This window comes from Brassica rapa, chromosome A09, assembly GCF_000309985.2.
Source record: "Brassica rapa cultivar Chiifu-401-42 chromosome A09, CAAS_Brap_v3.01, whole genome shotgun sequence".
Taxonomy (NCBI): Eukaryota; Viridiplantae; Streptophyta; class Magnoliopsida; order Brassicales; family Brassicaceae; genus Brassica; species Brassica rapa.
Window position 1 is genome coordinate 5,483,769 of NC_024803.2, and position 24,010 is coordinate 5,507,778.

Genomic DNA, 24,010 nt, shown 5'->3' on the forward strand with positions numbered 1-24,010 from the left:
ATATGAGAACTTGTTGGAGATGCTAAAAATTATATGAGAACTTCTTGTTGGAGATGCTATTATCACTCCAAGTTTATGTCGTTCCATCCCAGTGATCAATTAACGCTGAATACGGAATCCCAACTTCGGACATGGCGTTATCTAAGAAAATTTAAGCTACGAAGCATAACAAGAAAAAGTAGATAGATATATAGATACGAAAGTACATAACACTGTACCGTACATACAGCTGAAGAACATAAAAAGAGCCAAGCGATGCCTCTTACACTCATATAAACCATAACACGTCGAAGGACGTGCATATATAAAAACACACACCTAAAAGTAAAAGGTCCGGATGCCACTGTGTTACGAGCTTTTCTTTATTTTAATTTATATATGCATATACGTTTGTCCCTGCAGAGTTTAACTTGCTTAGTGATGACCACCACCGGGAAGCTTTTCCTTGATCTTTTCCATCATCCCCTTCTTCTCATGGCGTTCGCCAGCATAGCCTCCCTCGTCATACCCGGTGGTAGTTCCCATCCCCATGCCTTGAGATTGACCAGACTGATCATGGTGACCTGGCAACTTCTCCTTAATCTTATCAGTTATTCCCTTCTTCTTCCTCCTCCCACCTTGTCCATCATCCTCCTATCACCATATCGGTATTGTTAATACAGAATATACACACCAACTAAATATAATACGGGGATGTTTCTATAAATGGTAACGTACCGAGCTAGAGCTGGATCCGGATCCTGAGCGGTGAAGCATTCCTCTCAAGCCACCACCACCACTTTCCTTATGGAGCTGCTCCTGGCCGTGATGCCTACCTCCTACGCCAGCTCCCAACGCTCCAGTTCCAGCCCCGTATCCTTCGCCACCTGTCCCGTAGGTCCCACCAGTTGCTCCTCCTCCGTATCCTCCACCAGTTCCGTAACCTCCTCCGCCGGTAGCTCCACGGCCAATTGGGTTTCCATATTCGTCCAACTGCTGGATGGGGTTTCCGTACTCGTCAGTGGCCTGAGCTCCGGGTCGGTTTTGGTAAGACGCCATCTTCTTCTTTTTCTTCTAAGCAAAGACTTTGAGCTTATCAGCTAAAATACTTCTATTTGATAATATGATGAGACTTGGATATTGAGTTTTGATCGATGAATGTTCGTAAGGCTCATGGAGGGTACTCTTTATAGGTCCAGTTCCGGATATGGATTAACTATTAAATTAGTGAATCATTATAACTGAATCCACACGTGGCAGCAGAGCAAATGTCGGCGTGGTGCTTCCAGACGCGTGTCCAGACGTAGACCGAACCGTTTATTACTTTAATTAAAGAAACCGGATGGATATTTTTTCTGAGCTTTCAAAGTAGAGAGCTCGAGTACGTACGTGTTCATAACAAACCCATGACAGACAGGGTGATGAATACTAAAGTGGAAAGATCTCTCCTTTTCTTCGTGTCGGTACTGGCATTACGTTGTAGATATTAGACACGTAACCCTTATCCCTGAAAACGATGCGTCTTGTCTATTGTTTCCATACAGCGGCGAAGAAGATTGGGTGTATTGGAAGAAACCTTTTTATTGGATCTCAGAAATTTGGGCTTACTCTATTATACAAGGCCCGAAAAATCACTAGTGAGTTTTAAAATAAGGCCCTTTTCTATATACTTACCAAAATTATGCGTTTCCATCGATCCGTGTTATCCACTCCACTTACCAAACCATGCTGTGAAATCGTCTTATTTTTTTTGGTTTTACGTTATGGCCTATGGGAGTTTCTCTCCTCTTTGCACTAAGACCATGATTAATCCAGTTTCTTAGGGTGAAATTCTTAGCGGAAGTTAAGAAACAGTTTTTTAACTTCCGTTAAGAACCCTATCCTAAAAACTTGGGTTAATCATGCCGTAACAGATTAGAAAATGGGGTTTCAAGATCTACGTACAAAGGAAGATTTCACTGCGATGAAACTGGAGAACCTTCTCGTTAGAAAAGGTCGTCTCAACCAGTCTCTTTATATCCATCTAGACTTTTTGCTAGTTATATATAAGAGCAGCTTTTGGTTAGTCACTAAATATGAATGAAGACTAACTGAAACTATTATGCACAAGCTACCTTTTTTATTGCCTGATTTACATGATTGGATAGTGGTTGCATATAAGATAGTGTTTTCTAATAATTAATAAAACGTTTGATCGTTGCAACATCAATTACATCACCTCTCGTACGACTCTCAAATGATATATGTACCAGCATATATTAATTAATATTATGATGAAATCATACATTGGGGGCCAAGTGTCCGGAAACTATGCGTTGTACAAGACGCTTGCTTATATAAACTTACTAATTTCGAAATTAATATGAAATTAAAGAATGATTGGAATAAGTCTTGTCGCATTTTAAGTTTGTTGTGGTAGAGTGATATGCCACCTCTAGCATTTGTTTACTTTATATGCAAAAATCAAGATTTAAAAAAATTAGTATAAAACATTGTGTTTTTGGTGACAGGCTGATGTGACACCATCACGGGTTTAAAGTCCACTTTCAAGGTAGGGTTTAGTGACATGTCGCGTCGTCTGTACACATATCCAGTGTAGGTTATGTATAAAGATAATTCTCAAAATAGTAAGGATAACATATATAATTGCGAGTAAGAATTATATGTGAAATCTAGCACCTGAAGTGGTGATTTCTCCACTATAGTGTTCGGATGGAGGAATGGGATGTTATAAATAAGAAAATAAAAAAGTATAAGTATTTTATAAAATATTTACATGCATTTCGGCCGATCCTATAACATCTAAAATATTTGTTTAGATATTTAAGTATTATTTTTATTTTTTTAATATATGATCTATAGTTTTGAACTAATTTTGTCATTTATAAGTTATAATAAATTATTTGATCTGGTTCTCGCCTGCATGATCCGCTTGATCTTCACTTGTCCCACTTGATCTGCACTTGTTCTGTCTGATTTGCATGATATGTTTGATCTGTCCTGCTTGAACTGTTTTTACCATTCGAACTCTGACCAAAAAAACTAATAACAATTTTAAAAGTGAGAGAAAAAAGGTAGATAAAAAATGAAAAAAGAAGTATGAATTTTTTATAAAAAGATTTTGCATGAACCATCAGAGACTCTTTTGTATACGTGTTATTTAATTACTAGTGCAACAGCATTTCTATTTAAATTTTATCTGTTTTGATTTATTTATGTTATAATTAAATGGGGAATAGATTTTTGGGAAGAAACTCCCACTAAAATTAATGTTGCTCAACTCTTAAAACTTTGGTCGTGTGTTGAGAGTTATATGTGACCATCTCTATCTGGTGAAGAAGGGTCCATGGCTGTCGAGGGCGAAAATATGTTTGCTGTTAGAGAGATAATAATTGCAAAAGGACAACATATTGAGGGTCCAATCAAAAAATACAAAAAATGAAATTAATAAGAGGCAATGATGTAGTTGTGTGATGTGTCCTTGTTTAGCTTCCCTCGGCAAAGCGAAAAAAACCCTAGCTTTAATTTGATTTTAGAACTTATCAAAGAAAACGAGGTTAAAAAAGTAGGTACGTAACGTAGATTCTACTCCTCTCCAGTGACATGCTACATGAGAACCGTGGAAAAGGATATATAAACAGCAGTAGTTACATAGACACGAGTTTATTTCCGCAAAGCAGGAGCTAGAATTGCACGTTCATATGTGTCTTGTCAAGGCGGATTAATGGAGGAGATGAGAGAGAGAAAGAAATCTTCATCACAAGGAATGGTTAGGCCATTGTCTTGGTAGAACCCAAACTCTTCCTCAGATTGTCTCAGCAACATCTGATCCACGAGTAGTGTCACATGCAATGATCATCTTCCATTACGACTTATATATATATATGTGTATTTGTTTGTAAATAGAAAGATTACCTGAAAGATGGGGTGCGTGAGGAAGGAGATAGGAATAACGTGTCGGGATCTAGAGAGACCAACGTAAACGACGAAGTGACCTTTGGGGACGCCGTTAGAGTTGACGTGGACGTTACTCTTCTTTCCCAAACTCGAACATCTCTTTAGCATCTGCTTCAGCCCCTTACCACTTCCTCTTTCTACTCCCATATCTTTCTACTCGATCATGTAAATACACACAGTGATGACTGAAGAAGTAACGTGTGCCAACATAATAATATAGAATTTCAAATTGCTGAAGGAGAAGATGGGCGACAACGGCTCCTCATGTTCTGTGGATGAAAGAAATAGGGCAATGATGTATTACAGACAAACCCCATTAACGGATTTCAAGCAGAAAGCCCATACAGTCTCGTGCAGCCGTATATCTTCTCAGCCACCAATCATTACCGGTCCGTTCAAATCTCATTCAGTCTCAACCAAGCCAAAAGCCCTAAACCCTGGTGCAAGTTAAGTTAAAGCCATACCATAGTGTAATTTCATGTACAATCAACATATGTATAGAGGCTCTCCCCCCTTTTTTATTATTATTTTTTCCACAGGCAAAAGTGGTGTCATACAATTACAAACAAGGAAGAAAAACGGCAGTTGTATCAAATGAGGGTTTCTTTTATGTTACAAGTGGGAATATAGACAACAATTAGCAAATCTCACACATTTCTTTATCTCTAACCATATTATATGGAGCTTAGAGCCATCATTTTGCACTGCTCATTCATAGCCAGAAGCTGGGCCTCTTTCTTATCCACAAGAGCCGTGAGTCTCACGTTTTCTTCCATTAGTTTCTGAACCTCTGCCTCTTTCTGCACTTTATCGCTCTCCAACTGCGTTGTCTTCGCAACAAGCCTGATTCACCAACAACAATGACACCTCATTAACTCACAATAACAATAGGAAAGTAAATGAACTCACAAGAACTGACCGTTCAAAAAGCCTCTCGATGGTTTGGAACTGCTTCTCAGACGAGACGAGTGTCTCTCTGACGCTGATGAGACTCGAAACGTAGGATTTAAGGGACTCAAAGTCTCTCCTGACACGACAGAGTTCCTGCTCATTCTCCGCAGCTCTCGCCTTCTGTCTTGACGTCTCTTCCACCAAATCATCGACCCTCTGGCGCATTTCGCCGAGGATACTAGTGGTCCCTAGAGCAAACTTTTCCATGTCCTCTAGCTTCGAGGACATGCTGTTGATCTGGCAAGCCTTTCTTTGAGCTTCTTGCTGACTCAGCAGAGCCTTGCCTCTCTGAACAGCGGCTTCGGATTCGGCGAGTATAGCACGCTTAGCGAGAGAGTCCATCACGCATGTAACCGTCTCTACGTGCTTAAGCATCTCAGAGACGTAAGTCTGATCACGTTCAGATATTGATCCTGCTTGTTCATTATCATCAGCGAGTGAAAGCTGGGAGAAATCATCAGCAACGACGAGAGTGGTTGCTTTTGATTTAAGGTAGGTCAATAAGGCTGTTGCGGTGTTCACTCTGCTCAACAGATCGTCAATGGTGTTAGATTGTACAATTGAGGAGGAAGAGGCCTCTTGCTTTGCAGCCATAAGATAGGTTTAGCTAGTTCCTTCAAAATCGATTTGAATCAATTGAAAAAACGAAAAGGAATCAATGAATATTATATAAGCCGATTAAATTGTCAGAGGAGAATAAAAACTGGGAAAATCAAATGACAAACCCCAGAATTAGCTCAACTTCCGATCCAATGGATTTGACGAGGGGAAACGAAGTCGGGTCGGGTTGACTTGATGTGTAGAACAGGCCGTTCGTCTGCTTTATCGTGCCAACACGATTGGGACGAAGGAGGAGGAGGAGGAAGATTCTCAGTTAGTTTGGCAACAAAGTTTCCTCCCTCTAACAGATTTCTTATTTGGGCTTTTCTATAATATTGTATCAGCCCAATATTATGAATTTAGGCCCACGACCGCAGGCTCTCTGAACAATTCTGGCTGTAAAGTTCATTTTCATGTGCCGTAACAAGAGTTTATTTATACAAAAAAGAAAAAAAAGAGTGGAGGGAGAACAACACTCTCAAGACTCTGATAATAATCCTCAGATTACAAAAGAGATTGAAGTTACAGGCCGAATCCTTCCTCAACACAGTCTGAAGAGACAAGCAAGCAACTTCCGCAGAAAAGCAACGTAGAGCTTTATTGAGATCACAACATTACAAATTTACAACACAGTGTAAGTCTTACATTGACCCTATTTCCGAATGGCATAAGCTTGGTAATTTAGACACAACAAGTCAGTGAATGACACAAAAGCAAGCTCGGAGGAGCCTCTCACAAACATGCGACTTAGTTGCTGGATCCAATAAGACTCATTTTTTTGGGACTATTTAATGTTCAAAATGCTACTTTCTAATCATGATTTCATTTATGTCCGCTTTTTCTTGTGCAGTAATTTCATAAGCCGTTTGCACACATAACAACAAAAGAGAAGATTAAAAAGAAAAGGTCATATTCCGATTACACTTTAGTTATTGAAAAATAACACCAATGTAAAAATGGGCACAAGAATCAGAGAACTGGGAACCATGTAACAGCCCCAAAAACAAAACAATTATAAGAAAAAGTTGGGACATGCGAGAGAGGCTTTGTCCACAACTCGAAACTGGAGTTATTATTATCATTCCTCGTCGTCTTCGTCCGCAAACCTGACATGTTTCCCCGTTGGTGTAGGAAAAACTTTCAAACGCGACACCCCAGGAGTTTGCTCTTCAGCCTCAACCATCTCTTCAAGATCACTGTCGTACACAAACCGAGTGTGCTTCCCCGCAAACCTCATCTTCCTCATTCCCTCGCATAACCCTTCCACTTCTTCCTCCTCCTCCATGTAGTATTCCTCTTCATCATCTTCCTCCCTGTAAGAATACACCACTTCTTGGTCTTCATCATCATCCTCTTCGTCTTTGGTACTTGCGTTGACTTGCATCGACCACACCGAGGAGTTATCATCCTCTACGTTCTGAGTCACCACAGACGAACAGTCCGAGCTCTCCCATAGCTCTGACTTATCACTAAAATCCAGCAGCAACGACCTCGTTATGCTCGGACTCTTCTCCAAGCTCTCTTCTTTCTCCACCTGGCAGGCCCAATAAAAAGCCTTTTATCACCAATCATCTCAATACTATTTGAACCCACACCATTCATACACAACAAATCTAATTTTACCTGAGAAGCTGCTGCTGCTGCTCTCAGCTGTTCCGAAACAACCGGAGATGCGATCACAACCTGCGGCGGCGCTCCATCGAGAACTTGCGGGGTGTTTGCCGGAGTCGGAGCGAGAAGTCCCATCGGAGAAGTAACGAGATGGATGAAAGGACGAGATTCAACTGAAATCTTCGTGATAAGATGCGCTTCTTCTTCTTCAACCTTCTGCAACAGATTCTTGACTTGGCCTCTCAAGAGCGCCTCGCCAGATCCAGGAGTGCTCTTGATTCTGCTCTTCCCTACAACAGCCACTCCTGAGGATGGAGTCTGCATCGCAAGCCCCACGATCGGCGAGTCGTTGGTTATGTCGAACAACGCTGACCTGTCCTGCTTCGGCGTTGCGCCGTTTCTTTGCCTTGATTTCGACTCCTCTGGTTTCTCTAGAGAAAGAAACAACTATCGATTAGGACATATATAAATATCGATCTGGTGGAGAGACGTGGAAGACTTACTTGATGATGATAAGAGATGATTGGTGGCAGAGGTTTTCATGGCAGAGAGGGTCTGAGACCTCGTCACTCTCCTCGTTGATGATGGTGTCTCCATCGAGATCTAAAAGACTTGTTTCTGGGGAATAATAATAATAGAAAAAAGCTATAGGAGTTTTAGACAAGTGGGTATGGCGTTTGCTGTGACGCTAGTATTTAAAGGCAGTCATAACCAATAGGGTTTTCAAAAAAAAAATTTAGCCGTTGGGACTATTCTCTTACAGGAATGGAAGGAGCCGTTTCAGAAAACTAGCCGTTGGGACTCTCGTTGAATAAGGGATTATGGGCCTTTGTAGGCCTTGCTATTCTCCAATTAAAGCCCCCGTAATCACTATAATGTTTATAATGGCCCAAGCCATTAATTTGATAAATTATCGTTATGCATGCGCTCTTTGGTTTTGATTCCAAAGAAATAGAATTATTATCCTTGCAAGTTGCATCATGCATGTATAGTAAAAAATTTAGAGGCATGACGCAGAAATGCATACGTTTACTGAGGAAGAGAAATACAACTTGCTTGGTGATTGGAGTTTGTTGGTGTGAGAAGATGTATGGGGGTGGTGACTTTTTGTATCTTGTAGATGATGGTGTCTACAGCTATGTAGATCTTAAAAGAGTAGCTTCTGGGATTGTGTTCTGACAAAGTAAGAAACACAAAGACAGGACCGATTCAACTTGGCCGGGAAATCCTGCCAGAACTTAGCAAAATAATACCTCTTTGATATGGTTTTTGTTAATGCCAAATAAAATTTGATTAGCTCACGTTAGAGCCTTAAACACATGGTACGGCTTGGAAGCCAGGTTGGCAAATTAGTGATCAGAATTCTTAAGAAAGGCCCCAATATCCATAACTAATATTTATATAGGTATAAAAATTTTTAGGCTAACATGTCACACGTTTTTTGCCTGGAGGACAACTATATTAGAAAAAGAATAAGGAAAAAAAGAAGTAAAAAGCACTTCAGATTCAGACTGCTAATAAGTAAGTGTCTCCCGTAATCATTACTTCATAGCAATATAGCATCGATTATTCGATTTTATCATTATTTAGTCGCTCAGTAATTTCTTTCAAGTATATTTTAGTTAAAATATTTGTTTGATGCTAGTACCAATTGAAGATGTTATATACGGTTGCGCGTTGGCTTGGCATGTGAAAGTGATCAAGAAAAAAAAATATAAGTAGTTGTGTATATCTCTCTGAAAAAAAAAGAAGACTGCAATCACAAAACGTAAACGCATTCGATAAGAATAAGGGTATTTAGTAACATAAACTGTGATATAGACATTTTTTGTGTGTTGAATAGGAAACTTGTGTTGAAAAGACCAAGTCAACTTGGTTAGACCAAAAGGTAAATCAGCAGAAAATGTAAGATTTAGGTAAGTATTGTTTATAAAAATAGTTGATCATATTACTTGCTGTTACAGAGCGAGAGCCCCCCAATCCAGGCTAAGCTGGACTACAGAGTTGGTTAGGATGTAATTAATGTGTGCATACATATAAGGAGTAGGTGACAAATAATAATAAAAGTGATTTTTGGAAGTGTTTCCGGATGCTGTCGGGGGACTGAATCACATGGAGCTTGTTCTATTGGGTCTTGGCTTTCACACCATACGAAAACGATCTTAAACCATCCCGTTTCGCTGGAATCTATACTATTGAGATAAAATACCTCCTAATTTTTTTTTGGGCAAATCTCCAAAATAACACATTTCTAAGTTTATATCACAAAAATAGCATTCAAAAACTAAAATGACCAAAATAGCATTTTATCTTGGACAATTGTCAATAATAGCACATTTTGAAGTTTATGTCTCAAAAATAGCACTAGAAGGAGAAAGTCACAAAAATGACATTCATTAAAGGGTAAAATATCTCTAATACCCTTGGTTTAAAATTAAATAAATAAATAAAAATAAATAAAAATAAATAAAATAAAAATAAAAAAAATGAAAAAAATATTTTTTTTTATAGTTTCAGATTATATGTTTTCAGATTCGAAATTTTTATAATTTTTTTTTGAAATTTTTTTTTGAAATTTTTTTTTATTTTTTTTTCAAATTTTCTTTTTATAATTTAAAAATACTTTTTGAAACTGTTTCTAAAATTTTTATTTTTTATTTTAGTATTTACTTTTTATAAAATTTTAAACCCTAATTCCAAAACCCCACCCCTTAACTCTAAACCCTAAGGTTTGGATTAATTAACTCAAAGGGTATAAGTGTATATTTACCTCTTTAATGAAACTTATTTTTGTGACTTTGAGCCTTGAGTGCTACTTTGGGAACAAAAACTTGGTTTGGTGCTATCCTGGTCTTTTTCTCTTTTATCTTTTGAAAAATTTATATTTTTTTATTTTTCAAAATTTGAAATCTTATCCCCAAAACCTCACTTCTCAACTCTAAACCCTAAAACCTAAACTCTAAACCCTAAACCCTAAATTCTAAACCCTAAACCCCACTCCTTGAATGCTATTTTTGTGACTTTTGACCTTGAGTGCTAGTTTGGGAACAAAAACTTGATTTAGTGCTATTTTGGTCTTTTTCTCTTTTTTTTTGCCTATAGTTTGATACTGTAATTATAATTCTACGCCAAGGAAAACAAAAAATGAAAAAACATATGGGATCCTCTTAAAACATTTAAAACTATAGAAAAGAAAAACAAATAAATCAACCTATAATTAATGTCGGCCGAAAAATAGAAAATTAACCTACTATATTCACATCTACTAATTAGATCAATAACTATAAACAATAAAAAACTATAAATTTCACTCCATCTAATTTTTAAACTCATAAAACAATTTACATGAGTATAAATACATTTTAAAATCATGTCCAACATAGAAGTATACATATTTTAAATTCATAAAAAATCAACAAAATTGTAAACAAATTTGATTATCTTATATAAAAATACATAATCTTATAATTAACAAAATTTGACCAAAATTTTTAAAAGAAATAAATCTCGCGCTTTCAAAACGCGGATCAAATCAGTACTATCAATTAAAAAAAATATTACTGTATATGATGATAGCATGTATATAAATGGCAGTGGAAATGTAACAAAGCCCAGATACTAGTGTGAATAAAAAGTAAAAAGTAAAAAAAGGAAAAAGGGAAGAAAAAGGCAAAGAGAGGGGAAAGTGGAGAGGATATTTCGTTTGGTGATTCACTTACTCGCTCTCTGTGTTTGACCAACTCAACGCTCTCTTTCTCCTCCTCCCTCCTTTCCTCTCTTTTTCATTTTTGTTTATTAAAATGAATATCCCCAACCCCCATTTCCAAATCCTTCATCGACCTTCTTCCTCCCTTTGAATCGCTTTCTTAACCATCATGGGTGTGTGTTTCTCGGCCATTAGAGTCACTGGTACCAGCAGCAGCAGAAGAAGTAGTAGTCAGACCAACAACAACAACAAGAAGAACCCTAAGTCTAATAATAAGACTCCTCCTCCGGAGAACAACAACAACAAGCCCTCTACCACCACCACCAAGCGGAGAACCGGGTCAGTCCCTTGCGGGAAGCGTACCGAGTTTGGATACGCCAAAGACTTCCACGAGCAGTATAGCATAGGGAAGTTGCTGGGTCATGGTCAATTCGGGTATACTTACGTTGCCATCCACAAATCTAACGGCGATCGTGTCGCCGTTAAAAGGCTCGATAAGAGCAAGGTATTGTTTTTTTTTTAAAATGGGATTCCCTTTTTTTGGAATTAGTGAATATCTCAAATAAATCAATCATCATCATATATATATACTACTATTCAATCTCAATTCACGGTTAGATTCGATCCTCGGAATATAATTTTGATTTTCTAAAAAGCACTCGTCAAGACATGCAGTATTGTTGGTTCTCGAATCGTCTGTAATCTTTCTAATATCATAATCTTAAAAAAAAAAATCCCAAGTCCTCCTACAGTTAGTTACTGTGCCTTTGGGTGTTTTGGGTGACAGATGGTTCTTCCTGTTGCGGTGGAGGACGTGAAGCGAGAGGTTCAGATTCTTAAAGCTCTCTCTGGCCACGAGAACGTTGTCCAGTTTTACAATGCCTTTGATGATGATGACTACGTCTACATTGTCATGGAGTGAGTCTAGTCTCTCTTTTACATGATCATGTCTCTCCGCGGCATTTCACATTTGACTCTTTGCCTTTACTTTTAGGTTGTGCGAGGGAGGTGAATTGCTGGACCGTATATTATCCAAGTTAGTTACCATCTCTCTCTAATCTCTAACTGATCCCACTATTGTCTTGTCTGATATACTTCTTAGTTCTTACACCTTCTCTCTCTATTTGACGCTTTTTATTTCAGGAAAGATAGTCGTTACTCTGAGAAGGATGCAGCCGTTGTCGTCAGGCAGATGCTCAAAGTCGCTGGAGAGTGTCATCTTCACGGTCTTGTTCATAGAGATATGAAACCTGAGGTATTATTATTATTATTATTATTTCTCTTTTCCTTGGCATTTTTGTTTTTAATATCCTCCTATTTCCTCTTTCTTGCAGAATTTTTTGTTCAAATCAGCTAAACTGGATTCGCCTCTAAAGGCTACAGATTTTGGTTTATCCGATTTTATTAAACCAGGTTTGTAGGAAGCTATCAAAACCAACACCAACTAAGTGGTAGAGAGGCTAATTATGTTAATTTATATGATTAAAAAAAAAAAACTCAAATGTTTTCAGGGAAAAAGTTCCATGACATTGTTGGTAGCGCCTATTATGTTGCTCCCGAAGTACTTAAGCGCAGATCAGGCCCTGAGTCTGATGTCTGGAGCATTGGTGTCATTACCTATATTTTACTCTGTGGAAGACGCCCTTTCTGGGATAGGACTGAGGACGGTATATTTAAGGAGGTGTGTAGTTGCCAAAACCCTTTCATTTGATTTTCTATCTTTCTTATTTGCTGTCTGACTTCTTACTGTATGTATGTCTATAGGTCTTAAGGAACAAACCTGACTTCCGTCGCAAACCATGGTCAACCATAAGTGACAGTGCCAAAGATTTTATTAAAAAGTTGCTTGTTAAAGACCCACGAGCACGGCTAACTGCTGCACAAGCCCTGTGTATGTGTTGTCCTTAGTAGTTTGGTGATTTCATCATCTGCAATGGAATCTTAGACTTTTGACTCTTTTGCCTCTTTGCAGCACATGCGTGGGTTAGAGAAGGAGGGAACGCCACTGACATCCCTGTCGACATTTCTGTTCTGAACAACTTACGTCAGTTTGTTAGATACAGCCGTCTGAAGCAGTTTGCTTTACGGGTAAGCTTGGACTACGAGGAAGTTGTTACGAAAGAAAAGAACGAGAGAAATAAAGGACTTGTCTCTTATGCTCTGTGTCCCCTTTTTGGCAGGCGCTTGCTAGCACACTTGACGAGGCAGAGATTTCAGACCTCAGAGATCAGTTTGATGCAATTGATGTGGATAAAAACGGCGTCATTAGTCTTGAGGAGATGAGACAGGTAAGTGAACAAATTTGCTTCAAGTGCAATATTAATCACGTCTACTTATATTAGATTCATATTTTCTTTAATGTACATACAGGCACTTGCCAAAGATCTTCCTTGGAAACTGAAGGAATCACGAGTTGCCGAGATACTTGAAGCGGTAATTACAGTTTGTCTTCGCCATTGCAGTAGAGCATCACTGGGGATATATTTATATTATTATTATCAAAGAGAAATGCCGTTTCCATATAAAAATCTGAAACGTATGTTGTGATCTTTGGTGGAGACAGATTGATAGCAACACTGATGGGTTAGTGGACTTCACAGAGTTTGTAGCAGCAGCTCTACATGTTCATCAACTGGAAGAACATGACTCAGAGAAATGGCAGCTAAGATCAAGAGCAGCTTTTGAGAAATTCGACATTGACAAAGACGGGTACATAACCCCTGAGGAGCTTCGAATGGTATAGCTCTTTTTTAATCTATAATACCTCTTGTACTCTCTTTGTTGAGGAATGAAGCCTCTATATGTTTTGGTGAATTGAACAGCACACGGGGTTAAGAGGGTCAATAGACCCACTTCTGGATGAAGCAGACATAGACAGAGACGGGAAAATAAGCCTGCATGAGTTCAGGAGGCTTCTAAGAACAGCGAGCATAAGTTCCCCGAGAGTTGCAAGCACTGCAGGCCACAGGATTCCTCGGTAGTTTTAAATGGTGTATATACTAGAAGAGGACAATAAGTGGAGACAGGGCAATGTGATTATATATATATGTAATTTGCTTGTAAGATAAGTGGGGGTTGTAGTGATAAGTAACTAGTTTGGTTGTGTGAAGCAGCCAAACCAAAGAAACAGTGTGAGTGGTTTTGGTCACCAGGTTAAAGAGGATATGGGATAGGTACATGCCCATTCCCTGACTCGACCACCGAAGAAAGATAGATCCCAGCTGTAATTTGAACATCTCGTATGTTTTGTACCCTTTTTCCAATTCTTCTGTTATTATTATTATATGTGTGCCTGTGAGAGAGAGAGCACCAGCACAAGAAACAGCCTATTTCTGTTGTTTTCCATGATCCTCGAGTTAGGATATGAATGGCTCTACTCTCTCTCTAACCAAGGCCATCATGGATTGATTTGACTCACTTCCTCTGCCATTCTCGCTTCCGATCCATTCAATTAGTTTCTTGTCCAGGACGCCTATTGTTAATTAATTAAGCCCACTATGTAGCCCAGTAAGCAGTAGATTGTGTTGTGTGAACATATTTTTATTTGGGTGGATAGTGTTAGGACAATGTTGAACAGAGAGACAAATGAGAAGCTGTAATAACTTATCCACTTACACTTGGCCTTGCATTTTCATTCACACAATCTACAAACATCCAATCACAAACCTGATCATATCATATAGCTTCCTCTTTAACATTTTTTCTCTGATCTTTTATTTTCTGTTTTGTAAGAAGAAAGACAGAGAGGCCCATCTTCCTTGCATAGTTGATCAAACATGGCTGCTGCTGCTGCTATAGGTGCTGCAGTCTCTTATCCTTCATCCAAGTCCTCTTCTCTTCCCTCCAAAACTTCCTTCGTCTCCCCTCAAAGGATTTTCCTCAACAACAAGGTATCATCTTCTTAGTCATAGCTTGCTATCTCTGACCAAAAAGGGGCTTAAATATCTTTTGTGGCATGCATATGTACAGAGCACACTGTGCTACAGAGAGGCGTGTGTATATGGGGGAAGAGTGAAGGCTCAGGTGTCAACAGAGGCGCCAGTGAAAGTAGCCAAGGAGTCAAAGAAACAAGAAGAAGGAATAGTTGTCAACAAATTCAAACCAAAGGAACCTTACACTGGTCGATGCCTCTTGAACACCAGGATCACCGGCGATGACGCTCCCGGTGAGACCTGGCACATCGTCTTCACCACCGAAGGTACCACCACCACAAAATCCAAATTATTGATTGTTTGTGGGGAAGTTTTTATTTTATTTTTCTCAAGTGCATTGCATGGCATGTTACGAGGTTAACGTAAGGATATTGGATTAAATATATGAATGGAATAGGTGAGGTTCCGTACAGAGAAGGGCAGTCGATAGGAATAATTCCAGAAGGAATTGACAAGAACGGGAAGCCTCACAAGCTGAGGTTATACTCTATCGCCAGCAGTGCCATTGGTGACTTTGGAGACTCCAAAACCGTGAGAGCTTTCCCCTCCTCTGACTAGTAAACAATGAAGACTTGATCTTCTCTCTCTCTTATGATCTGCAATGGTCTTTCTTATGCAGGTTTCTCTCTGTGTCAAGAGATTAGTTTACACTAACGAAAGCGGAGAGGTTGTTAAGGGAGTCTGCTCCAACTTCTTGTGTAAGACCAAGAATTACAATTAATGGGTTTAATTTTATTACGGTTTCAAACTCTTCTTACTGTTTGTTTGTGGTGTTTATTATTACAGGTGACTTGAAGCCTGGTGATGAGGCAAAGATCACTGGACCAGTTGGAAAAGAAATGCTTATGCCTAAAGATCCTAATGCCACCATCATCATGGTATGTCATACTAATATAAATGGCCTCAAGTAAATATAATCAACACTTATTTGTTTGTTTTCGGTTTGCTTAGCTTGGAACAGGAACTGGAATAGCTCCATTCAGATCATTTTTGTGGAAAATGTTCTTTGAGGAGCATGAGGACTACAAGGTGAAAACCAACATCAAACTCTCTCTTGACACACTAATTATAGTCTAACTCACTCACCATTTGACATTGTCTGGCTCTATATATGTAGTTCAACGGTTTGGCATGGCTCTTCTTGGGTGTACCCACAAGCAGCTCACTGCTCTACAAGGAGGTAAATCCTAGTCTCAGTAAACTTAACCTTGTCTTGTAGGAAGAGCTGGTTTGACTTTGTGTGGATAAATAATTGACAGGAGTTTGAGAAGATGAAGGAGAAGAACCCTGAAAACTTCAGGCTGGACTTTGCGGTGAGCAGGGAGCAGACTAACGACAAGGGAGAGAAAATGTACATACAGACAAGAATGGCTGAGTATGCAGAAGAGCTGTGGGAGTTGCTGAAGAAAGACAACACCTTTGTTTACATGTGTGGTCTCAAGGGTATGGAGAAGGGCATCGATGAGATCATGGTCTCACTTGCTGCTAAAGATGGTAAGTAAAGGCACATTTCATTTTTTGCAAATCTCTGTTGCAAATGGTCATTAATTAACTGGGGGGCTTTGAACAGGTATCGATTGGTTCGAGTACAAGAAGCAGTTGAAGAAGAGTGAGCAGTGGAATGTGGAAGTCTACTAAGCAAGATTGTGAGAGGGTTTATTATTATTATTAAATATTATGTAGATAAAGGAGCTGATGCCATTGTCAATTCTTCATCTTTCTTCTGCATTTGAGAATTTTCCATCAACAATCTAAAGAGAGCATCATTACCACCAAAATTACTCTTTTAAATTTCTATTCATATCATGTTTGGAATATGTTTACATGTTCAATACCTCGCTCTAAACCTTGAAACACAGCAGCAGTTGAAAAGAAGAAGATGGGCGGATTACATAAGTCTTGTGATCCATTTCACAAGCTCAGGCTCAGAGATTTTGCATAAAAACAATTTTAAAAAGATTGAAATTAATATCACAAACATTTCACAACACACATTTCAAAAGCATTGAAAATATTAACAAAGGGAAATTATAATTTTAAGAAGAATTTTTTACTTAAAATGTATAGGTTGCATTTAACATGTTTACATTATATTAATATATTTAGACATCAATAAATAATTGATTTATATCTAAAAATCTGCATCTAAATTTTTTAATATTAATAAATAGTAAGCTACAAAAACATCAATTTTATTTATACAAATCAGGGTGTGAAAAGTCTATTTTGTGTGATAATGTAAAATAATTATTAAAAAAGGTTTCATGTAGGATTATTAACTTATTATAGAAGCTAATTAAGGAATATTACAGTATTTTTGTGGTGAAATGATAATCTAGTCACAATTAAATTATCATAGAGACAGTTAGTGATGAGAGTGGTCTGGATCTGAGCAAAACCAACGATAGAAATTGGTCTTTACGACCCTCCTTTTTCTCTCCATTTCTTATATATAACACAAGTCTGTAAGAAAGAGAGAAACAAGGAAACATCTGAAGGTCGATGGTGATACCCGGTTTGTCTGTGTTGATCTATGTTATTGTTTCTGTTACCACCTGTCTTTCTCTTGAGAGCGTTAATGGCGTCTACGTTAAGTACGGCACCGATGCTAGAGTCGTACCTGACAAACTCAACGTCCATCTTGTCCCGCATTCTCATGACGATGTCGGGTGGTTGAAAACCGTTGATCAGTACTTCATCGGATCAAACAACAGTATCCAGGTATATATATTAGAGAAGAACCTTATGTCACACACCTAGTCGTAGTTAGAGACTGTCTATATGTATACTCAATATTGATCTTAATTTTCATCAGAAAGCATGCGTGAGAAACGTGATGGACTCGGTGATGGACTCGCTGCGTCGCGATCCCAATCGAAAGTTTGTGTTTGCGGAAATGGTGAAAACATGCCATTGCTCTTTAATTAGTTAACCACCAATTAATGTTTTTGATCATATACTATATACTATATAATATATAATACTATATATGTTATATATGAAAAAGGCATTCTTTACGCGTTGGTGGGGAGAACAAAACCCCGAGACACACGAACAAGTGAAGAAGCTTGTGAACTCCGGACAACTTGAGTTTGTGTAAGTGTTAATGTTACGATTGATCAATTTTGATTTCACAGAATGATCATTGTGTGGGGTGGGGGTGCAGAAACGGAGGATGGAGTATGAACGACGAAGCAACGTGCCATTACATAGATATGATAGACCAGATGACGTTAGGGCATCGGTTTATCATGCAGACATTCAATATAACGCCTCGCGCTGCTTGGCAAATCGATCCCTTCGGTCATTCCTCCGTACAAGCTTACCTCCTGGGAGCAGAGCTAGGGTTTGATTCTCTCCATTTCGCCAGAATCGATTACCAAGACAGGGAGAAGCGCAAGGACGAGAAATCCTTAGAATTCGTCTGGAGAGGATCCGAAACTTTCGCATCGTCTTCTCAGATATTCACCAATACTTTTCCAGTTCACTATAGTCCACCCAGTGGGTTTCACTATGAGATCACCGATGATTACGCTCCTCTCCAGGATGACCCTCTTTTGGATGCCTTCAACATCAAGGATGCTGTTGATAATTTCGTCAATGCTTCCCTCTTTTATGTAAGTTTAATTTTGATCCCTAATAACGAATTTTTCGACCAACGGGCCACGGGCTAGTGGCACTTGAGGGATAACCTCAATATGGTGAATGCGCAGTTCGGACCACCACGCTGTTTGTTAATTCAAAAAAATAAAAATATATTGTGACTATTTGATGGGAATATATATATATATATATATATATGGACAGGCCAATGTGACTCGAGGGAACCATGTGATGTGGACAATGGGTGATGATTTTCAGTACCAGTTCGCCGAGTCTTGGTTCAGACAGATGGACAGATTGATTCATTATGTTAACAAGGTTCCTTCCTTTTCTTAATCTCACTTCTTCTCTCCCTCCCATTCCTCACATTCAACTTTTTCACAGGATGGCCGTGTGAACGCCGTGTACTCCACACCATCTCTCTATGTTGATGCCAAGAATGCTGCCAAGAACATCACTTGGCCTCTCAAGACTCATGACTTTTTCCCGTGAGTGGTTTAAAAATTAACAACATTCCTCTGTCAACCTTGTTGAGCTTTGCTTTCTAAACCATGTGTTCATTGTAGATATGCAGACCGGGATAGCGCCTACTGGACTGGCTACTTCACCAGCCGCCCTGCTTTTAAACGATATGTTCGCTCTCTTAGCGGATACTACTTGGTATCCTACTTAATCCAACAGTCTGGTTTCTTTGTGAAAATTCAGACACCAACATAGAGAGTGTGCTTATTTAATTTCTTTCTCCAAAACAAGGCTGCAAGGCAACTAGAGTTTCTGGTGGGAAAGAAATCTGGAGGTCCAAACACTTGTAGACTTGGGGATGCTTTAGCAATAGCGCAGCACCATGATGGTGTCACTGGTACTGCCAAACAGCATGTGACAAATGATTATGCCAAAAGACTAGCACATGGTGCTTCTGAGGTAACAAACCCTTACTATTCAAAAACTCTTTGCTTAGGTTACTGATTTCATCGTATGAATATTCCCTAGGCAGAAGCAGTGGTGAATTCTGCGCTGGCACACTTAATGAACAAGGCACGTACAAAGCCTGACATATCATTAGCCCAGGTTAAAAAAGATCCTTCAAACTCATTTTGGTTTTCTAAAAAAAATCCATTTCATGATAATGTAGGATAAATAATGAGTTGTTTTTATTACCCTCTGAGCAGTGCTCGTCGATGAATATGAGCTATTGCCCAGTGACGGAAGAAACCATTTCAGGCCAGAAGAGCTTGGTAATTCCATAGTCATTATTAAGATATATATAACTCTGAGGTCTCAGCTTAGGCTTCTTCAACTGACTCAGTGCTTGTGTCTTAAATTCAGATTCTGGTGGCCTATAACTCGCTTGCATGGAATCGTACAGAAGTCATCAGGATACCGGTTAGATTTCATGCTCTTTTTTTAAATCTAGTTTACTTGCTTCTTTGAGGTCAATAATGACACTTACAATTTCTCTGTTTTACTAGGTCAATGATGCAGGTTTAAACGTGGAAGATTCATCAGGAAAAACCCTTGATGCTCAGTACATTCCCATGGATAATGTCACGAGCAACCTGAGAAGTAACTATTCGAAAGCGTATTTGGGAGTATCTTCACAACAGATTCCAAAGTATTGGCTTGTGTTTAAAGCAACAGTGCCGCCACTTGGTTGGAACACATTCTTCATATCTAAAGAACCCGGGAAAGGTAAACCTTACATATTCTATTGAAAGTTACAACACAAGAAGTGCTTTTAACTCATGACTTCTCTTTTAGGAAGCGACAAAAACAAACACTCTCCAGGGACGTTTAGTCCAATGAAGGGTATAACTGAAATTGGTCCAGGAAATCTAAAGCTTGTGTTTTCTCAAGACTCTGGTCTTCTCAAACAGATGCACAACTCCAGAACAGGAGTAATGTTTCTCGTTTACTCTCTTGCACACTGAAAAATCTTGGAACTATGGTGACAAAAATGATTCAAACACAAATTGTTTCTAATAAAAATATGTTTCAGGCTAACATACTGGTGGATCAGAACTATCTCTGGTATGCTTCAAATGTGGGGGACTCAAAAAATTCCCAAGTTTCCGGTGCATATATTTTCCGACCTAATGCTTCCTTGGCATATTCTGTTTCGTCGAAAGTGAGTCTATGAATCAGTACTCCTATAAATACATGTAGACTCTTAACTGGGATACTCCAAGAGCATTGAGATGCTGAGTTTCTATCCTAAAATATAAGAAAAAAACAAATTCTAGGTTTTATTTGTACTTGTACACACTGGGTAATAGTCTTCTTTTACACAGTGGTTTTACTCTTGAAAGTAAAACTAGATACAAATAAGTATCCATACAAATACTTGTTAGGGCCATGACTGGTTCTTTTCACTGACATTGGTGGTATTGCGCAGCCAGAGTTGCAGATCGTGAGAGGGCCTCTAGTAGATGAGGTGCACCAGCAGTTCAGTCCTTGGGTATCACAGGTATGTGATTTAGATGTTCAACATTAGCTTCTTTGTTTTGTTAAAAATTCTAATGCCATCCACTGGTAGTTGCAATTGGCAATTGATGTCAGTTAAATATATGAGAATCGTTAGTTGATACATACTCGTGTGATCTAGGTGATAAGAGTGTACAAAGATAAAGAGCATGCAGAGTTTGAGTACACTGTGAGTGTTACCCTTTTAACTCCAAATCATATTATTTGGAAAGAAGGAAGATCCCCTTTCTTGAGGCTCTCATTTTAATTGAGCAGATTGGTCCACTACCTGTTGGTAAAGATTACGTAGGAAAAGAGGTTATTACACGGATGGTAGCAAATATGAGTACAGATAAAACGTTTTATACTGACTCTAACGGAAGAGACTTTCTGAAACGGGTACACTTCTATAATCCCTCCCTCATAATGCAGTCTATGTGGCGTAAATAGAATTTGATATATGGTATAAGAACTTTGAATGTACGCTATGTTGCAGGTGAGGGATAACAGAACAGACTGGACTCTCAAAGTGAACGAACCAATAGCAGGAAACTACTATCCGGTAAACTATTGATGTGAATACTTTGGAGTAGATCAAATGTTGAATAAATGATAAAAGAAGGATTGTGTTGTGTGAGTTATATTCAGCTGAATCTGGGAATGTACACAAAAGACAAGAAAGTAGAGTTGTCGGTGTTGGTTGATAGGGCTACTGGGGGTGGTAGTATCAAGGACGGTGAATTAGAATTGATGCTCCACAGGTTCCAAAATCATATTACAGCCTTCAATTTAAACTATAAAAAAAAAACAAGAAACAATGTTTGTCGTGGCTGAAATAATGAAAACAGGCGTACGTGCATGGATGATTCGAGAGGAGTGGAGGAGAGCCTTGAAGAAACTGTGTGCATCAATGGTACATGCACAGGATTAACGGTATGAATATATTTGTGTTATCTGTTGAGAGGAATCCATCATACATGCAGGCTCTCGTGTAAATGCATGCAGTTATTTAAAAAAAAATGCATGCAGGTACGTGGGAATTACTATGTAAGCATTAATCCGGTAGGAGGAGAAGGAGCGAGGTGGAGACGAGGGACAGGCCAAGAAATATACACTCCGCTTCTAATGGCGTTCACACACGAAAACAAGGAGAAATGGAAAGGCTCCAATTCTGTGAAAGGCAATGCAATGGATCCTCACTATGCCTTCCCTCCAAACGTTGCGCTCATCACTCTTGAGGAGCTGGATCTCGGCAACGTTCTTCTCCGCCTCGCTCATCTCTACGAGGTACTGTTTTAGACTTTTTGTATGATGATCAGTGACTCTTGAGTGATCAAAACTGGTTGTTTTACTTTTACTTTCAGGCTGGAGAAGAGAGTGAGTACTCGAAAGTCGCTAAAGTTGAGCTGAAGAAGTTGTTTCCTGGGAAAACAGTAAGAAAAACATTTTCTCATCTTAGCTATATGAATCCAATAATTGTAAAAAAAAGTATATTTGTTTTGGGGTGAATAGATCAAAGGAGTGAAAGAAATGAGTTTGGTAGCGACTCAAGAGAAGGCTAAGATGAAGGAGAAGATGAAGTGGAAAGTAGAAGGTGAAGCCGAAAAATCTCAATCTTCATCTCATCCGCAAAAGGGTGGACCACTTGACAGCTCCGCTTTAGTTGTAGAGCTTTCTCCCATGGAGATTCGTACTTTCTTGCTCCAGTTCTCGCAGAAGCAGCCTGCAAAACAACAAAGGAGAAGAAAGTTTATTCTGGGATTTTGATTTCGCCCATTGTAACTTATTTTCTTATATCGAATAATCATTTCTTGTCATTGATTAATCCTAAAATTCACTAAGAAATAGTTTAGAAAAATAGAAACTTGACTAACAAGTAAGATCAAAGTAGAAAGGCTAAACTATATATGATCAACAATGGAAAGTGAATGTTTTACTGATGATATTGAAGATGAACGCAAAGGGTGCTTGATGATAGTAGAGATTATATGTAATGAGAGTATAGTTTTGCTCCTCTTTCTTTGGCTCATTCTTTTTTATAGGTTTTCTAGGCGGACGGTGGCGTGATGTGTGGACCAGGTGTTTTGATAGTGGTTTGTAATGCATTTGATTTATTTACGTTTTCAGTTGACTTTTCGGATCTTGGTTTCTTCGGCTTTTTGATCCCAAGATGGACTTTATCTATCGTGAGCTTAATTATGTTTCTTTTTTGGATTCTGATGGTTGTCAAATTTGAGCTTTATAACTTCTGAGTCAGGATCTCTAATCAGGTCTGGAGCTAGGTGAAACCAGTGTATAAAAGTCATATCGAGTCATTTCATCTTCATCAACAACGGTTTTGGAACACGCGGGAACTTCATCATTCTACTCTTAAATGGGCCTATAGATTTGGGCTGTTGAACCTCATTTTGGGCCCATTCTAAGTTTTTTTTTTCTTCGGCTTCTCGCTTTGATTTTCCAGTGAAAACTGAAAACATTGCGGGCCTTCAGCAGAAGTATACCCAAAGCGGTGGTGTCAGACCCTTTGGTCTTTCTACTCTTATCGTCGGCTTTGACCCTTACTCTCGTGTCCCTTCGCTCTATCAGACTGATCCATCTGGCACTTTCTCTGCTTGGAAAGCTAATGCTACCGGGAGAAACTCCAACTCTATTAGGGAATTTCTTGAGAAGAACTTCAAAGAAACCTCTGGCCAAGAGACTGTTAAACTCGCTATCCGTGCTCTGCTTGAGGTAGGTCCTTCTGCCTCTCCTTACACTCTGCTTATAAGAAATAGTTGATGTTTTTGTTAACTCATGTCACTGAATTGTTTGACCTGATATCATCTGCAGGTTGTTGAGAGCGGAGGAAAGAACATTGAGGTAGCTGTGATGACACGGGAGGAAAGTGGACTTCGCCAGCTAGAAGAAGGTGAAATTGATGCTATTGTGGCCGAGATCGAAGCAGAAAAGGCAGCTGCTGAAGCAGCTAAGAAAGGCCCTCAAAAGGAAACTTGATATATCTCCACTTCGGTTTATGTACCTTTTTTTTTTGATGTTTGTGATTCAGCAGCTATTTCTTGCTTTTCGATAGTTTTTTTAGGTAACATGTTAAATTATTATACCAAGTTTTCAGTTTGTGACATAAATTATATAGAAACTACTAGCATGATGCAGATATTAAACTAAACACAACTTATATGATAATTATCTGAACCCGAAACAATAGGCGATC

The 24,010-nt window shown here is 38.8% G+C and overlaps 8 protein-coding genes across 9 annotated transcripts; 4 read left to right on the forward strand and 4 right to left on the reverse strand.

Moving 5' to 3' along the window:
- Positions 1–166: 166 nt before the first annotated feature.
- LOC103837679 (dehydrin Rab18) lies at positions 167–1,143 on the reverse strand. Its single transcript, XM_009114041.3, has 2 exons — positions 718–1,143; positions 167–633 (listed from the first exon to the last, which is right to left on the reverse strand). The coding sequence occupies exons 1-2, from the start codon at positions 1,036–1,038 to the stop codon at positions 415–417; spliced, it is 540 nt and encodes a 179-aa protein (XP_009112289.1). The 5' UTR covers positions 1,039–1,143; the 3' UTR covers positions 167–414.
- Positions 1,144–3,368: 2,225 nt separating this feature from the next.
- Positions 3,369–4,166, reverse strand: LOC103837678 (auxin-responsive protein SAUR50). Its single transcript, XM_009114040.2, has 2 exons — positions 3,895–4,166; positions 3,369–3,804 (listed from the first exon to the last, which is right to left on the reverse strand). Exons 1-2 carry the CDS (start codon positions 4,081–4,083, stop codon positions 3,691–3,693), a joined length of 303 nt encoding a protein of 100 aa, XP_009112288.1. The 5' UTR covers positions 4,084–4,166; the 3' UTR covers positions 3,369–3,690.
- A 251-nt stretch (positions 4,167–4,417) lies between these two features.
- Positions 4,418–5,890, reverse strand: LOC103837677. Of its 2 annotated transcripts, none has more exons than XM_033278259.1 (3): positions 5,611–5,890; positions 4,856–5,500; positions 4,418–4,779 (listed from the first exon to the last, which is right to left on the reverse strand). In XM_033278259.1, exons 2-3 carry the CDS (start codon positions 5,479–5,481, stop codon positions 4,611–4,613), a joined length of 795 nt encoding a protein of 264 aa, XP_033134150.1. In that variant the 5' UTR covers positions 5,482–5,500; positions 5,611–5,890; the 3' UTR covers positions 4,418–4,610. The 2 variants fall into 2 exon arrangements, with proteins under 2 accessions (XP_033134150.1, XP_033134149.1); XM_033278258.1 differs by having other exon boundaries at positions 4,856–5,508; positions 5,608–5,889.
- A 472-nt stretch (positions 5,891–6,362) lies between these two features.
- LOC103837676 lies at positions 6,363–7,822 on the reverse strand. The gene is made up of 3 exons (XM_009114037.3): positions 7,602–7,822; positions 7,111–7,529; positions 6,363–7,021 (listed from the first exon to the last, which is right to left on the reverse strand). Exons 1-3 carry the CDS (start codon positions 7,693–7,695, stop codon positions 6,566–6,568), a joined length of 969 nt encoding a protein of 322 aa, XP_009112285.1. The 5' UTR covers positions 7,696–7,822; the 3' UTR covers positions 6,363–6,565.
- Positions 7,823–10,741: 2,919 nt separating this feature from the next.
- On the forward strand, positions 10,742–14,087 carry LOC103837675 (calcium-dependent protein kinase 28). The gene is made up of 12 exons (XM_009114036.3): positions 10,742–11,309; positions 11,592–11,722; positions 11,799–11,840; positions 11,948–12,059; positions 12,139–12,217; positions 12,316–12,485; positions 12,569–12,695; positions 12,777–12,892; positions 12,985–13,092; positions 13,175–13,237; positions 13,368–13,541; positions 13,627–14,087. Exons 1-12 carry the CDS (start codon positions 10,974–10,976, stop codon positions 13,783–13,785), a joined length of 1,617 nt encoding a protein of 538 aa, XP_009112284.1. The 5' UTR covers positions 10,742–10,973; the 3' UTR covers positions 13,786–14,087.
- Positions 14,088–14,374: 287 nt separating this feature from the next.
- LOC103837674 (ferredoxin--NADP reductase, leaf isozyme 1, chloroplastic) lies at positions 14,375–16,553 on the forward strand. The gene is made up of 9 exons (XM_009114035.2): positions 14,375–14,694; positions 14,774–15,002; positions 15,134–15,267; positions 15,356–15,434; positions 15,523–15,614; positions 15,688–15,765; positions 15,854–15,916; positions 15,996–16,230; positions 16,307–16,553. The coding sequence occupies exons 1-9, from the start codon at positions 14,581–14,583 to the stop codon at positions 16,372–16,374; spliced, it is 1,092 nt and encodes a 363-aa protein (XP_009112283.2). The 5' UTR covers positions 14,375–14,580; the 3' UTR covers positions 16,375–16,553.
- A 527-nt stretch (positions 16,554–17,080) lies between these two features.
- LOC103837673 (probable alpha-mannosidase At5g66150) lies at positions 17,081–22,774 on the forward strand. The gene is made up of 23 exons (XM_009114034.3): positions 17,081–17,457; positions 17,552–17,635; positions 17,744–17,832; positions 17,903–18,353; positions 18,544–18,657; positions 18,724–18,827; positions 18,906–18,999; positions 19,093–19,260; positions 19,330–19,407; positions 19,509–19,574; positions 19,666–19,722; positions 19,809–20,028; positions 20,098–20,234; positions 20,336–20,464; positions 20,732–20,803; positions 20,942–20,989; positions 21,076–21,198; positions 21,296–21,361; positions 21,448–21,560; positions 21,648–21,732; positions 21,829–22,086; positions 22,164–22,232; positions 22,312–22,774. The coding sequence occupies exons 1-23, from the start codon at positions 17,239–17,241 to the stop codon at positions 22,564–22,566; spliced, it is 3,099 nt and encodes a 1,032-aa protein (XP_009112282.1). The 5' UTR covers positions 17,081–17,238; the 3' UTR covers positions 22,567–22,774.
- Positions 22,775–23,208: 434 nt separating this feature from the next.
- Positions 23,209–23,974, forward strand: LOC103837759 (proteasome subunit alpha type-7-B; the record flags this gene model as incomplete). Its single annotated transcript, XM_033280712.1, has 2 exons — positions 23,209–23,529; positions 23,629–23,974. Coding segments are annotated over 2 exons (486 nt in total), but the record flags the coding sequence as incomplete, so codon positions are not given.
- Positions 23,975–24,010: the final 36 nt, after the last annotated feature.